This window comes from Taudactylus pleione, unplaced genomic scaffold, assembly GCF_031769625.1.
Source record: "Taudactylus pleione unplaced genomic scaffold, aTauple2 ptg000473l, whole genome shotgun sequence".
Lineage (NCBI taxonomy): Eukaryota > Metazoa > Chordata > Amphibia > Anura > Myobatrachidae > Taudactylus > Taudactylus pleione.
In genome coordinates, this window is record NW_028284875.1 from 12,109,625 (window position 1) to 12,124,507 (window position 14,883).

The 14,883-nt window shown below is 38.7% G+C and overlaps 1 protein-coding gene across 5 annotated transcripts in view; it reads left to right on the plus strand.

The window, feature by feature from the left end:
- PHF10 (PHD finger protein 10) overlaps positions 1–14,883 on the plus strand; it is a 103,170-nt gene that overhangs the window by 68,594 nt on the left and 19,693 nt on the right. For all 5 annotated transcript variants that reach the window (XM_088448982.1, XM_088448984.1, XM_088448985.1 and 2 more), the window contains one exon: positions 10,037–10,145. In XM_088448982.1, coding sequence (XP_088305108.1) covers positions 10,037–10,145 — 109 coding nt within the window. The remainder of the gene's footprint in view (positions 1–10,036; positions 10,146–14,883) is intronic.

Consider the following 14,883-nt stretch of genomic DNA (forward strand, 5'->3'; position numbering starts at 1 on the left):
ACAGTTGTACTCTCTAAATGACATTTTTATTCTGAGAAATAGACTTCAATTATTTCTCAGTTTGTCCTGTTTAACTATAACCCACTGTGTTGTCATGTGAAGACTCATTGCCACCAGTTAGATTATGCAGATGATGTCTTTCTTGAAATGCAGGATGTACAGTTGCTGTAGATGCGATGAAAATACTTAGATCCTCTTTGTAATGTAAACCATAAAATATATTTATAAACCAGTATTTCTAGTGGTCACCTACCATTGTAAGGCAAAGAATTTAGTCTCTGGGGACTAAATTTGATGGTCTTTCTTAAAATTTGCACATTATAATTACCGTATTAGAAGTCCACACAATTTGTTTTGTTTTTACATGTGAGCCATCCTATAACCAGTTGACAGTATGGCGAGGGTCCCATGTGCACAGTTCCAGAGACACTAATTTTAGCCTGAATCGGCAAAGTTAACTTCTCCAGGGCTGACATTCAGCAGAAGTTTGAGTGACTACATTGTCCGTGTGGTGTGACCATTTAAAGTTGAATTTTCTTTTTTAGGCACTTAATCAGCTTTATCTACACATTGCAGTGTATTCCATTCAGCAGTTACCAGCAAGGGAGAGTTTCTCTGGTATTGTAGGGGTCCCACACATGTTTGGGGAAGGAGATTTATCTGTAAAATGAAAATTATTTGTGGATATTTTTAATAAACGTATTTATTTTGATTTTTTTCTATAAATTGGTATTTGACAAAAGTGCACCTTTTGAGAAGATGAAAGTTAAGTTAGTGAGGATATCCTCTCCATGGTGACACTATTTTATGTAGCCTTGTGCTTTAGGAAATAAAACATTGTAATATCTGTTAAAAGCATATACAGGTATAAAACAAAATACTTTTGGCATGAAATGATTCCAGATAGGAAGGTAACTTTTATTATAAGGATGTTTTGTATAATTCAACTGTACTTTTTTGTTTTTATCTGATGCTAGTATGTGAGAATTATTATTTCCATTCTTTAAGCACCTATTTCCATTCTTTAAGCACCTGTAGTCAATGCTCACCCAATACTTTGTTATTTCAGAGTCTGCTAGGAACATTTTTTGTAGAATGTTATTGTTGAGAGCTATCCTGTACAGATTGTCTTATGCTGCTTGTCTGTTACTATTAAGCAATACTGCCCAACAAGTGTTGCAAATATGGGGACACTTGTGCTGATTTACCCTGGTAAAACAAGCACATTGGAAGCCATTTATGGCGCTTCATTACAGCTGTACTATGGGAGGGGTTACGGCGGTCAGAATCCCGATGCCGGCATCCCGACAGTTAGGATACTGACACCTGCAGGTAAGTATCCTAACCCTCCCCCTGCAGCCTAACCCGAGCCTCTCCCTATTTGCTATGTGTACTGAGCAGGATGGCGTTTAAGAATGTGCTGCCCCACGTGGATAACCCCTTTTTAATATTTTTGTCTCCTTGTTACCTGTCAACAATGATTAGATTTATTTATGATAGATTTATATAAATACTATTTTTTAATAAGAAAAAATATATAATACCTTACTAATGATGTGAAAATGCTCAGTCTTACAGTGACGTCAGTGCTTTGGTTTGATGGCTGTTATCAGTAGTACTGGCCATATGTATTTTCAGGCTACATAATCCGTTTGCATATTTTTTTTATTCCCAAACAGCTTGACTGAAATTCCAGTGAATGACAGTTGTAAGACTTATCATGACCTCCTGCTGAGATAATGCTGTCAATATTTTGGCAATAGGCCCAATATGTGTGCCGAAAACAACCAGGATGCCCAATAATACTATTGTTAATGACTCCACGTATATCGGGCATAGTTGGTAAGTGGGATTAGAAGATGTCTGCATGCATAAACCAATAGTGGAGAGGCCTCAGTCATGGGGAAGAGTTCCATGGCCACCCAAGGGGCGAGTGGCTGGAACTAGTAATTTAACAACAACTAAGGTGGGAGATGTATCAAGCAGTTTAAACACTGGAAAAGCTGCCCATAGCAACCAGTCGGCTTCGAGGTAGCATTATTAAATACATTCTATAAAACGATAGGTAGAAGCTGATTGGTTGCTCTGGACAAGTTCTCCACTTGTCCAATCCTCCACTCTTTACACTGCTTGATACATCTCACCCTTAGTTTGTAGTAAAATAAGCATAAAGTTCGGCCTATGTTCAGCTAGTATCAGATTCACAGGCTCCGTGCACTTCTCTGATCTGTAAGCAGACAACGGAGATGAACAATTATTTTGTCGCATATATTGGTGGTGACAGTCATCATCTGTCAGTGGTTATCAAACTCCGCCCCTAGGATCCCACAAAGTTCACGTTTTCCAGGTCACCCAGCAGGTGCACAGGTGTGTTCATTACCCACTAACACATTTTAAAAGATCCACAGGTGGAGCTAATTATTTCACTTTTGTAGTTTGGGCATGCTTTAATACCATTTTTTTTTTTTTTTTACATCAACAAAATTAGCCTGTATTAATAAGCGAAGGCTAGCACAGGGGTTAAGCTGGATACATACTGGAGTGATGTCTGGTCGATAGGCCGTTCATAACGACATATCGCCTACATCGTTCAGTGTGTACACATGTTTTCGCGCTCCTGTGGTCACTAGCGACGCTCGCCAAGTTTGATGTGCTGCACATCAAACCTAGCGATATCGCTAGCGGCCAGTGCATAGTTAGTGAATGACGGTACGTCGTTCATGAAAGTCGAAACGAATGCCCGTCGCTCCAGTGTGTACCTAGCTTTAGCCATGCAGTCATTTGATTTAACAGTCTTATATCTGCTTGGCTGCTATGAGTTATACTTTCGTTCTTTAGCCTACAATTTTGCAAGATTTAAGGATATTTAATTTTGAGTGTAGGTCATTAAAGGGGATTTTCTATTTAAGAAGTAAACTATATAATATTACTTCAGGAAAGGTTCCCCTCCATTTGCTGTGTTTAGCAGGATTAGTGCACTAACCTACAGTATATAACATTGATCACCTGCCAGTCACCTTTGGCATTGCTGTGATCTCTCCATAGCAGGGGAGATCTGGTACAGGGTCTCTAAGCTAAAAGTGATTGGGAAAGGTCCTGGCCAAAGTGCTTTCATTGGGAGGGGATTTTGGTAACACTATCTTAATTTGAGTAGAATTCTTTGGGGACGATTCATTTTGTTTTTTACGACGTAATAATGAGTGCCCAGTGTTGCAATTCAATTGTTCTGGGCGCTCATTAATTATTGCCCTCTTCGCCCCCTATGAGACTGGGTATAGCCGCGTAAAACGGTTATACCTGTCTAAAGTTCTGGTTAGGGCGCGCTAACTGTGGTTGGCGCGCCCTAACCAGGGGGTTTCTCACATTTCTGCTCGCACCCTCCTGAGGGTGCGAGCAGAAATGCTGGCGGCTGTCGCGCCCTGACGGAGCAACAATTTATTTGCTCCATTGGGCGTCTTAAAACAAAAGTCTCCGGCAAAAGAATTAAATCACCCCCTTTTAAATTATATTTAAAACTTGCAGTAACCTCAAAATTTGTTCCTTTGTGTAAACCTAGACAAGGTACTGTATTTCCTATGTCCCAGAGACGACTTCCTCTTATTATTCCCGTGCTAAACCATGCAAGAGAGGTAAAATCGCATATATGAGATATCTGAAATGTTTACACTGTATTATAGACAGTCTACGACAGAAAATAATATCTTTGAGGCTTTTGTTGTTTGTATTGTATTGTTTTTATTCGCTGCAAGGGATGATCAAAATAATATTACCAAAGTTCAAGTATCAGCAAGAAACATGGATACAGTTGCATCTTGCCATGTCTGGGCACTGTTTTTATTTAGTTTTATCAATCTTGTTTAGTGCCTATATGCTAACCATTCAGCCACTGTGTTTACAAATATACTCTGCACTACTAATGGTGCGTACACACAGTCCAGATAAGCTGTCAGATTTGTACGATAATGATCCTATCGTTACCGTTTAAATCTGACAGCTTCTGGTCCCTGCAAACGATGGTCTATGCGTGGAAACGTATGGTCGTTATCGACCATCGTCGGTAGTCCGTGCAAGCAGGCATACCTGGTCAATATCGACCAGGTTAGCCTGTTTACTATAGGGACGCGGGTCGTTATAGTTGTAAGGGGCTTGCAGCATGTGTTGGATGATCGTTATCTGATTGTCCTGCATGTGTTGGATGATCATTAACTATCGTTATCTGAACGTCCCCCCGTCATACCATGTGTACGCACCATTAGGTTATAGAGGACCAGGCGTATACAAATAGGACAATCTTAATGCACAAAGGACATTAATATTTCTATGTAATGATTTATTTGTGAAATCAAACACACAATCTTCTGTTGCCATCTAAATGTATTAAAATAAGAAGTTAAAGTCCTCCTTTGTATAGGATAGATATACGTCCCGTTTTATTTTGGTAGTGATAGGTCTTTAACTCCATCCCCCATCACCCTGGCTTCCATACAAGATTAAGTTATAGCTGTCTGTCTTTTGCTTTTAATCGCTGTAGCTGTGTCTATGCAATACTTAAGTTCTTTACTGTATGGAGTACTAGTTATCACTTGCTAACACTCTTCATCTACATAGGAGAGGTTATAGCACACATGCATCAAAGCTAAAGCTGAGTACACATTAGACAATATATTGGACGATTTGACAATTTTCCACGAATCAGAACGACAAATCTTCCAGCGTGTACGCACTATGTTGTTCATCGCATCTTTAGTTCCGCCTGCAGTGTAAGCCAATCTGAAGATTCGAGGAACAACACCATGCTACCGGATGCGGCGGGGAATGACATATTGGGCGGTCATTTACCACATCGTGCAGTGTGTACGGACTGCCTGATATATCTTCCAGACGCATCTGCTGTCCCTGGGTACACACATTGTCTGTCTAGTGTGTACACGGCTTTAGCGAGAAAGTAGAGCAGTTGCCCATAGCAATTAATCAGCTGCTGTGAAACTGAACATCCCAGCATGCCTTGCCACAGTTCTATCATGTCTTTACAGCAAACTTTGGCAAAGGCATGCTGGGATGTGTAATTACACAGCAGCTGGAGTGCCGGAGGTTCCCTTCCCCTGTTATAGATTCTACTAGAGAAATAATATCTTTAACCTAATTGGTTGCTATGGGCAACTTTTCCAATCTCTGGAATGTTTGCTACGTCTCCCCCAAAGCATTCCCTATTTAGTGGCTGAATCAGTATTGTTGCACAGTGTGGAATTAGGATATGGTCCTAATCTGATTTGTTTCTCCACTTTAGAAAGAGGAGCTTGAATATATTAAGTGTATTGGACAGTTATAAAGTTGTTCCTTTCTCACACATAGAAAAGTATAACAATGTCCATGGACTTAATACACTTCATGGAAACAGAATAGTAATGTAATAAGTTTCAAGCCATAACATGTGTAATTTACATTTGATATTCATTTGCTGTTTAGGAATATATAATTCGTTACGATGTTAATATTAGTATAGATGTAACCTATACCACTGAAAGGAATGTGCAAATCCTTATCCTGACCTACTGCAGCCATACAAGACTAATGCTGCATACACACGTAAAGATTTTCTGTCCAACCATCCAACTAGTTGGAATGAAAATCTGGTAAGGTATGGGAGTAACTGATGATAAGCAATTTGCTCCTAAATGCCAGAAAACAGATGAAAATGGTCGTCAGACAAGTTTGTTAAATGTTTGATCTAAACAATTTGTTCAAACAACTGTTTTTGTCCATTTTTCGGCATTTGGGAGCAAATTGCTGATTGTCATTTGCTTTCATCTGTTTTCTGGCATTTAGGAGGAAATTGGTGATAATCAGTTACTCCCATATGTTACCATATTTTCATTCCAACCAATCAACTAGTTGGATGGTTGGACAGAAAATCTTTACGAGTGTATGCACCTTAAGGGTCCTATGTATTAAAGCTGGGAGAGAGAGAAAATTGTGAGAGATAAAGTACTAACCAATCAGCTTCCAATTTACATTTTGCAGGTGGTGTTTAAAAAATGATAGTTAGGAGCTGATTGGTTGGCGATTTTATCTGTTACAATTTTATCTCTCTCCCAGCTTTGATACATAGGTCCATAAATTGGCCTATTTTGGTAAGTGAGAAATAAAAACTACCAAAGGAATGTTTTAAAGCTAAAAGCAGTTTAGTGAAAGACAAGGGGAAAACTTTAATTAGCATTAGTGCAAATTTTACTCATCATGCTCCAAATTCTGAAGCACAAACTTTGCAATCTTATTCCTGTCCCTCACCATTAGAGCTGTTAGGGTATGAGTGGTAAATTCGCTAAGCAGCACTTTTTAAAACTGATGCATGTTTAGTTTTAAAGGGGCAATAATATTAAATACAAAACCAGTATTTAATATTTGTTGCCCCTTTAAATCCAGAAGCCGAATATGCAGCGGCTTGAAAAGCGCCACTTCATAGATGTACCCATAAACCTCCAGATGGATAGAGTCATGCAGGCTTTAACAGTTTGCAATTACTTTTACTGAAAGGTGTGCCATAGCAAGAGAAAAATACATTGAAAGCATTGTTTTGTATTGACATAAATATTGTGAATGTTACATGTTGTTTTACTATTTACTTTAAAATGCTGCATCACTAGGACTTAAGTTGGTTTTGCAGAGAGTTGCACGAAACTGGGGAATATTTATTTTTTATGAAGAGAAATTTTTTACAAAAGTGTCTGTACGGTACAATTATTTTGGCATAAATGAAGGTATGCAATGGTTTAAACCTTGTATTAAGATGCGCCTGCGATTAATCAGTGGGATGGAATTTTATAAAAAGGAAAATAAACATCCCTGAAATACAAACAAAAACCTGAAGATGTTTTTGTCAAGTTCTTGTGCAGTTTTAGCAATGGGCATACGGGCATTCTTGTGTATCTAATCTTTGTTCCAGTTTTTAACCAGCAGACCGAAAAGATTGAACAATGCATAGTCATGTGTGATCTCTATGGAGAGTCGGACGGACTGTATCTTCCATGAGTATCCATCTCTTGCATTCTTTGGTCAAAATGTGGAACTGTGGGAAAATGGATATAAAACAGTCTTGTGCACATTGCATTACTCTGCTTATATTAGATGCTTTGGATATGTACGCTTTTGTTCCACGGTATTCCTGAACTCTGCATTGTACAGGTTGTTTCTTTAAAAAAAAAAAGCCAAAGGTTTGTTACATAGGTGAAAAATAAAATAAAAATATGAATGCATGAAAATATATATTAAGGAAAAAGAAGAGCAATTTGTCCTTTGAAGTGTTTAAAGTGTTTTAGCTTAATTTCCGTTCTATTTATTTTGTAGATGTAGACTTAACCTATGAATGTCTCACACACTTTTTATTTCAATGTTTTATTGTATATAAAGAGGCTGAAAATGCTTTAATTTTTAAATAAATGGCACTAATGTCATTATGTATGCTTCTGTCATCTTTTAAAGGTCTGCAGATTACATTTTGATGCAGCTCACATCCTAAATATTTCCCCTTTAAACTGCTATAATAAATATACTCCAGTCTTTCTAGACCTGTGTTTAAGCCTGCAATCAATTTGTGACATTACTGCCATGGAACTCTGGCAAGAAGCTGTCTTGTGATCGAAGGAGTATATACATGGTTTTGTCCTGTATTAGGGTGTCAAATAGTTTAAGGCCATATGGGTTTTTATCGATGTATTCTACTTGGGAGTTGGAGGGGGGCTGTTCATATATAACCTATGGCGGTTTTCAGTGATGGTGATGGCTACAGAAAACAATAGAAAATACAGTCCTGAGTTTTGGAAAGAAGGAGTGGTGTCATCCAAATGGGCGTGGCTTCAGCAGGATATGTTTTAATCATGGTTGTGGCCTAATGTGTGGTCCGCACAGAGCCCTGAGACTGGTGTAGAGGTACTTAACAGGATCACAAAACTCAATGTGGTCGTCGCATATCCTAATCTACCTCATGTACTCTATGGCAGTTATCTGCTAATTCTGAATATTAATAAGCACAAGTTTGTTTTTGTTTTTTTCCTTTTTATTAAGTTTCATGGTCATGCATCTAGCAACTTATATTTTGTACACACGGGAGAGAATATACAGGATACTCTGCCTAAATGTGTCTAATATTTAGCTTTAGCTGAGGACTCTGGGCTTTCAAATGCTTCTGAGGTTTTGCTGTAAGGATACTGTAGTTTAACAAGCTATACATTTTATTTGCAACTAAATATAAACATGTATAACTTAACTCGTGCATTCTGCAGTGTATAGAAATATGATTAAATCTGACATTTTTCTGTCTATCATCTGTTTGTTTGGTCCCAAACATGTCATTGTACTATGGAAGTATAAAGTGGAATAACACTTGTTTACACTGGTGGCCGGGAAAGCTCTAAAACAGGGTTTCTCATCTTTTGGCTGTGATACCTCAGACAGATTAAAAGTTAAATGTTATATTGAACCACTTGAAAGTGAGGGTTTTTTTTTTTTTTTCTTGTACTTGTTTTCATTAAAGCAATGAGCTTTACAATCAAGAGTAATCATTCGAATCAACAAATTGTCCAGCAGTCCATGTTTAGCTTAACAAAGAAATAGAAGTGAGTGTTATTTGTTAGCTGTATAAATACATATATGGCTACTTCAGGGTTTCCCAAATGTGGTCCTCAAGGCACCGTAACAGTCCCGGTTTTAAAGCTATCCATGCTTGTGCACAGATGGTATAATCCAATTGACTGAGATATTAATTAAGTCACCTGTGCTTAAGCATGGATAGTCTTTAAAACCTGTACTCTTAAGCTGGCCACACACTAGACCAACTTACATCCAACTAGTTGATTGGTTGGAATGAAAATCTGGTAAGGGATGAAAGCAAATGACAATCAGCAATTTGCTCCCAAACGCCGGAAAATGGACTAAAAACTGTTGTTTGAACAAAGTGTTTAGATCAAACATTTAACAAACTTGTCTGGCGACCGTTTTCATCTGTTTTCTGGCATTTAGGAGCCAATTGCTGATCATAATTTACTCCCATACCTTACCAGATTTTCATTCCAACCAATCAACTAGTTGGCTGGTTGGATGAAAGTTGGTCTAGTGTGTGGTCAGCTTAAGTGTACCTCAGGAACCATTGGGGTGCTTTAAAATAATAAAAACACCCAGAGAACTCTTGTTCTATGGTTTGCCTTTACCATCTGTGTAATTATATAAGACCTGCGTTAAAGGTTTTTGCAAAGTTTGCCACTGATGCATGCTTTACCAGTTAAATAATATACCTCTATCAGACCAACACAGTGGTGGCCTTCTTTTACTGCCCTTTATTGACTTGTACAAATTTAGTCTGCAATTCGCAAGTGCTGTATACTTGTGCAATTGGTCTGCTCTTTTCAGTCTGCTGTAGAAAGGATAGCACTGAACAGCATGAACGCCTACCGTAATTGTACAGATAAATTACCACGTTTAAGAAACTAGAGCAAAGTTTAGGTAAATGGTTGTCGTAAATATTGAGTCAGGGGCAAGCAATTTTGTAAATCGAATTTCCATGTCATGTTGCTCTTCTGATGTATTAATTAATAAAAATAACAGAAAAATTCTCCTTTTAAACTTTCTTTGGTAAAATACAAACAAAAACTGTGGATGAACAAAAAATAAAAAAACAATTTTCGATAGGGACTGCAACTGGCTTCATTTAAATTTTTTTGCCTTTTTAAAATTATAATTTCAGCATTAGCAGACCCTGAATTTATGTTAGGTTAGCGTTTCATAAAGATTGTGTAAAAATAAGTGTAGTAATACTTTCAATAAATAGATGTTCTCTTTTATGCAAGGTGCTATTACAATATACACATTATTATATTTTTTGTCCCTTTGATGCTTTTTTTATTTTTCTTCTGGCACAGGTATAGTTTTCATGTGATTTTGATTTCTTGACATAAATTGATAAAACTGCATATTGGAAATCATTCTGATGAGCCCACAGTGGGTTCTTATGACATGACATTACTGCCCTTTTCTACCCTTCCAGCCTAAGTCCATCCCAAATGCTATTTGTGGAATTTGTCTGAAGGGTAAGGACGTCACCAAGAAGACCAAATCAGAGAGGCTTATACACTGCTCCCAATGTCATAACAGTGGTAAGTCAGTTTCTATATGTACATACTTATCAACCATACTGTTTTGTAAGACACTTATGTACTCTTATTTGTTTTGCATGTAGAATCGGCAGCATGGAGTATGTCAGAAGTAGCAGTGATCCCCAGTAGTATGTACAGCAGTAGTAATTGCCATTACTACACGGTGGTACATAATAGTGGAAACACCCTTATAAAAAGGAAATGAGTAAGGAAATAGTAATCCACTGATTACACATATGATATGGGAGTGGGGAAAACTTTTTAGGGTATGTCACCAATATGGTGACCCTCTTGGATTCACTAATTTTTTTAATTGGGAAGATAGTCATGTGACCTATCAAACAATTGCAGAATTTCATAAGAAATTTGGGTGACATTGGTTGAAATGGTTTGCAATAGCACATGTGCTTCGTTCTACACATATCAAGACAATCTCAACACGTTCTGTTTGTGTTGGTGCCATTGTCATTAATGTCGTACCTGCAAAAGAAAACTCAGTGAACATTCTTGAATAAATAAAGATACAATAAAATGAAGAACCCCATTGTTTTTCTTATGCACTCCCATATGTGTAGACTCTGGATTAATATTTCCTTACTCATTTCTTTTTTTATAAGGGTGTTTCCACACTTATGGACCACACTGTATATTAAGCAGTAGCACTAATGCTTGGTAATATGCCAGTAGCATCATCCATTAATAGGCCACCAACCGTAGCAATGTCCAGTAGTATATCAGCAATATTTTGCAAACTGTTACAGAAATGTTAATTGAGCCGCTAATAATAATAGTAATTCCCATAATATGACACTACAAGTAGTAGCTCAGTGTGATGCCAGCAGTTGTAGTAGTGTAGAAAAATCAAACTGATACTCGCTTCAGGTTTCTTATCAAACACCTGTTAGGAGTAGCACTAATTTGTGCATAGCATTTTGGGGAGACTCCACACCCTCCTTTGGGTGCTAGCATTACCAGTGCATAGCTAGTATTTTTATCTTGGAATATTAAATTGCCTTCTTTTGTAAGAAATCACATTTGCCCTACCTGAAAGCATTATATAAATTGAACATAATAAACATTACTTTTACCCACAATGTGTTGTAATGTGTAAAATACATTAACATATACATTATTAAAAGGTAATCATCTTCCAAAACTGTTAAGCAATTTGTTTGCTCTAATTAATCCACTTCTACTTTTTATTGTGCTTTTGAATATTTTTCATAAATTTATACTATGCCCATTTAGTAGTTATTTGCTTGTTGTTGCCATATTATGTCAGTCTATATTGTATAATGAAAGTAAAACAAATTCAGCGCTCTTGATCCTATCTGGAAGTCGCCCCTAGCTACTCCACTGGTAGAGGTATCCCGACCTCTGAGTATACAAATATTAAGATCAATAGTGGTGCGCTTTAGGGCGATCCTAGTGTGCTAATAGTATGAATTGTTTTATGTGTCTCTTGTTTGAACTTAATCGTATAACAACTTGTGTTTAACAGTAAACATAATGTCCCGACTTTAAATCTGTAGGTAGGGTGTTCTTAGGAAAATGGTTGAAATCAATATGCAATCCTTAACCCTGACCGGGGAATGTCCGTGCTTATTCCAAATCCTAATGATCTCTTATGGAGAAAACGTCATAGAGAGTGTTTATAAGGAATAATTCCCGAGGTATCTGTAGGATGGGTGTTCTGATAGTATAACCTGATGACAACATGCACCTCCTCGTTCTCTCCACCTCAAATGCAATACATGGGCACAGTATCAGGGACTTGGTGAACACGATAATGCAGGTAGGTAAGAAAGGATGCAACTTACCCCATATGATGTGCAGTTCCTGCTGGTTCTCCTCGTCCCGGTGCTCGTGCAGGTGGTAATATAGATGTTCATGTGGGTCTATTAGGCAATGTGTCTATGTGATAGAATACATGCAGACTCCAGTCTGATATAACACTATTATTGCTCTAATTATAAACACTATGGCTCAGCAGAGTCTGAGTGCTCTAAAAAACATCCTTTATAGAGGATATATCAAGGGTCTTGACATAGTCCATACCATTGGATGAAACGCATTGGGCCACGCTCCTTACAGACAGGACTTATTGAAAGACTTATGTGCTTGGCACAATTTGTAACTTTTTACAGACTTGATATATCCTCTATAAAGGATGTTTTTTAGAGCACTCAGACTCTGCTGAGCCATAGTGTTTATAATTGCAGCAATAATAGTGTTATATCAGACTGGAGTCTGCATGTATTCTATCACATAGACACATTGCCTAATATACCCACATGAACATCTATATTACCACCTGCACGAGCACCGGGACGAGGAGAACCAGCAGGAACTGCACATCATATGGGGTAAGTTGCATCCTTTCTTACCTACCTGCATTATCGTGTTCACCAAGTCCCTGATACTGTGCCCATGTATTGCATTTGAGGTGGAGAGGAGAACGAGGAGGTGCATGTTGTCATCAGGCTATACTATCAGAACACCCATCCTACAGACACCACAGGATTTATTCCTTATGAACATTCTCTCTGACGTTTTCTCCATAAGAGATCATTAGGTTTTGGAATAAGCACGGACATTCCCCGGTCAGGGTTAAGGATTGAATATTGACTTCTCAACCATTTTCCTAAGAACACCCTACCTACAGATTTAAAGTCGGGACATTATGTTTACTGTTAAACACAAGTTGTTATACAATTAAGTTCAAACAAGAGACGCATAGTATGAATCGTTTTATTAGCACACTAGGATCGCCCTAAAGCGCACCACTATTGATCTTAATATCTATATTGTATAATGATAACCATTCGTAAATGTATGTTATTTCAACATTTTATTTTACATTGCGATGCACTGAATTTTGAATAGTTATATTGATAAAGTAAAAAGTGTCAACTTGTGAAAATTAAAAATATGCAGCAACCAACTGTTTATATAAATGTTTTTAACTTTCTTAATCTGAAACAATAATGATATTCACAATTATATTGTGCTTATTTTCCTCATTAAACAATTAGTAAATTCCAAATTCCTTCCACTCGTTGTATGCCTGTTTGTAATGCCTTGAAAACACTAGTGCAATATGCAGTATGTAGTAGCAGTGGCCGGTAATGTGCCTGCCAGTATGTAGTAGCAGTGGCCGATAATATGCCTGCTAGTATGCGAGAAGATCCCGACAGGGCAGGTAAGTACTCTCCCTACCCTTCTCCCCCTCCTAACCCTAACCTTCCCCGGGGGTGCCTAATCCTAACTCCCCTTACCGCACCCTTAACCTAACCCTTCCCGGGGGGGGGTGCCTAACCCTAATCCTTCCTGGGGGGAGGGGGGGGTGCCTAACCCTTCCCCCCTAGGAGTACCTAAACTCCACCCTCAAAACCTAACCGCGCTACACCCCCTAAGCTAACCCTCCCAACTTCCCCCCCCCCCTCCACGGCTAACACTAAGGGCGCCTGGACTTACTGTTACGGTCCGGCGTTCCGGTGTCGGGATTATAATAGGCATCTCTTGTCAGTATTCGGATATCGGTATTGAGAGGTCTCATAACTACATCCCGTATTGTGCCTGCCAGTATGTAGTAGCAGTGGCCGGTATTGTGCCCGTCAGTATGTAGTAGCAGTGGCCGGTAATGTGCCAGGGGATGCGGTCAATATCCAGACCGCGTAGATTCCGGCACTGATTGCCAGTGGGAATCCTGACACCTGTCAGAATCCTAGCGCAGGCATCCCGACCGCTAGAATCCCGAAGGTAAGTATCGGGGTAGGGGGAGGGTTAGGCACTAAGGGGAGAGGTTAGGTTCAGGCACCGAGAAGGAAGGGTTAGGATACCGAATGACAGGTGTCTGTATCCTAGCCCTGTCGGGAATCTGGCGTCTGGATTCTGACCGCAAGGATCCCGAGCGCTGGCATCCCGTACCCATCCCGCTTGACAGGATATATGTAGCAGTGGCCAGTAATGTTCCTGTCAGTACATAATAGCAGTGGAAAGTTATGTGCCTGCCAGTATATGAAGTAGCAGTGGCCGGTAATGTGTAGTATAGCCCCAGTGACTCTTGATGTGATGAAAGAGTTGCTCCATCCCCTTAAGTGATAATCGCCAGCAATCATAAGCCAGTGGCAAGTGCCCAAATAACATAAGACATTGCTTCTACAAGTTTTTCCTCTTCCAGCTTCCTGGAAACTTTCCTCACTCCACAAGTGGTGGAAGTATAAAAGAGATTTAAAGAAAATAAAATCTATTCTATTCTGGTGTTAGACAATGCACTTGTCCTGACCTGCATTGGGGAGCGCTAGAAAGGGGGGCGTATGTGACTTGCTGGGTGCCATTTGGATACCATTGCTCTAGCAAGTGTTTTTGTTTTCCACTTTTATATTTAGTATTAATTTTTGTTTAAATAATGAAAATTAGTAACTTTGTGTAAAACTTATTATTAAAGCGAGACTGAGCACCAGAGCACTTCTGCTGCTGCCTATCAAGACGTGGAAGTTCTACACTGTAGTGGTGTATAAAATAAATAGACATGGGCAGTACCAGAGGTTACCTTTATAACTGTAGCCTAAATAGAAAACTGGGTTTCCCAAACCCTTAATGGTAGGTAGCTATAAAAAGGAGGATTATCTGGTGCTGGAAGAGGGTAAGATACAAATATTTTCCTTTAAATGAGTTGTCTCTAAACTGTGATTAGATCTACCCTTGCTCACCCATATTGGGAGAGCTAAGATGT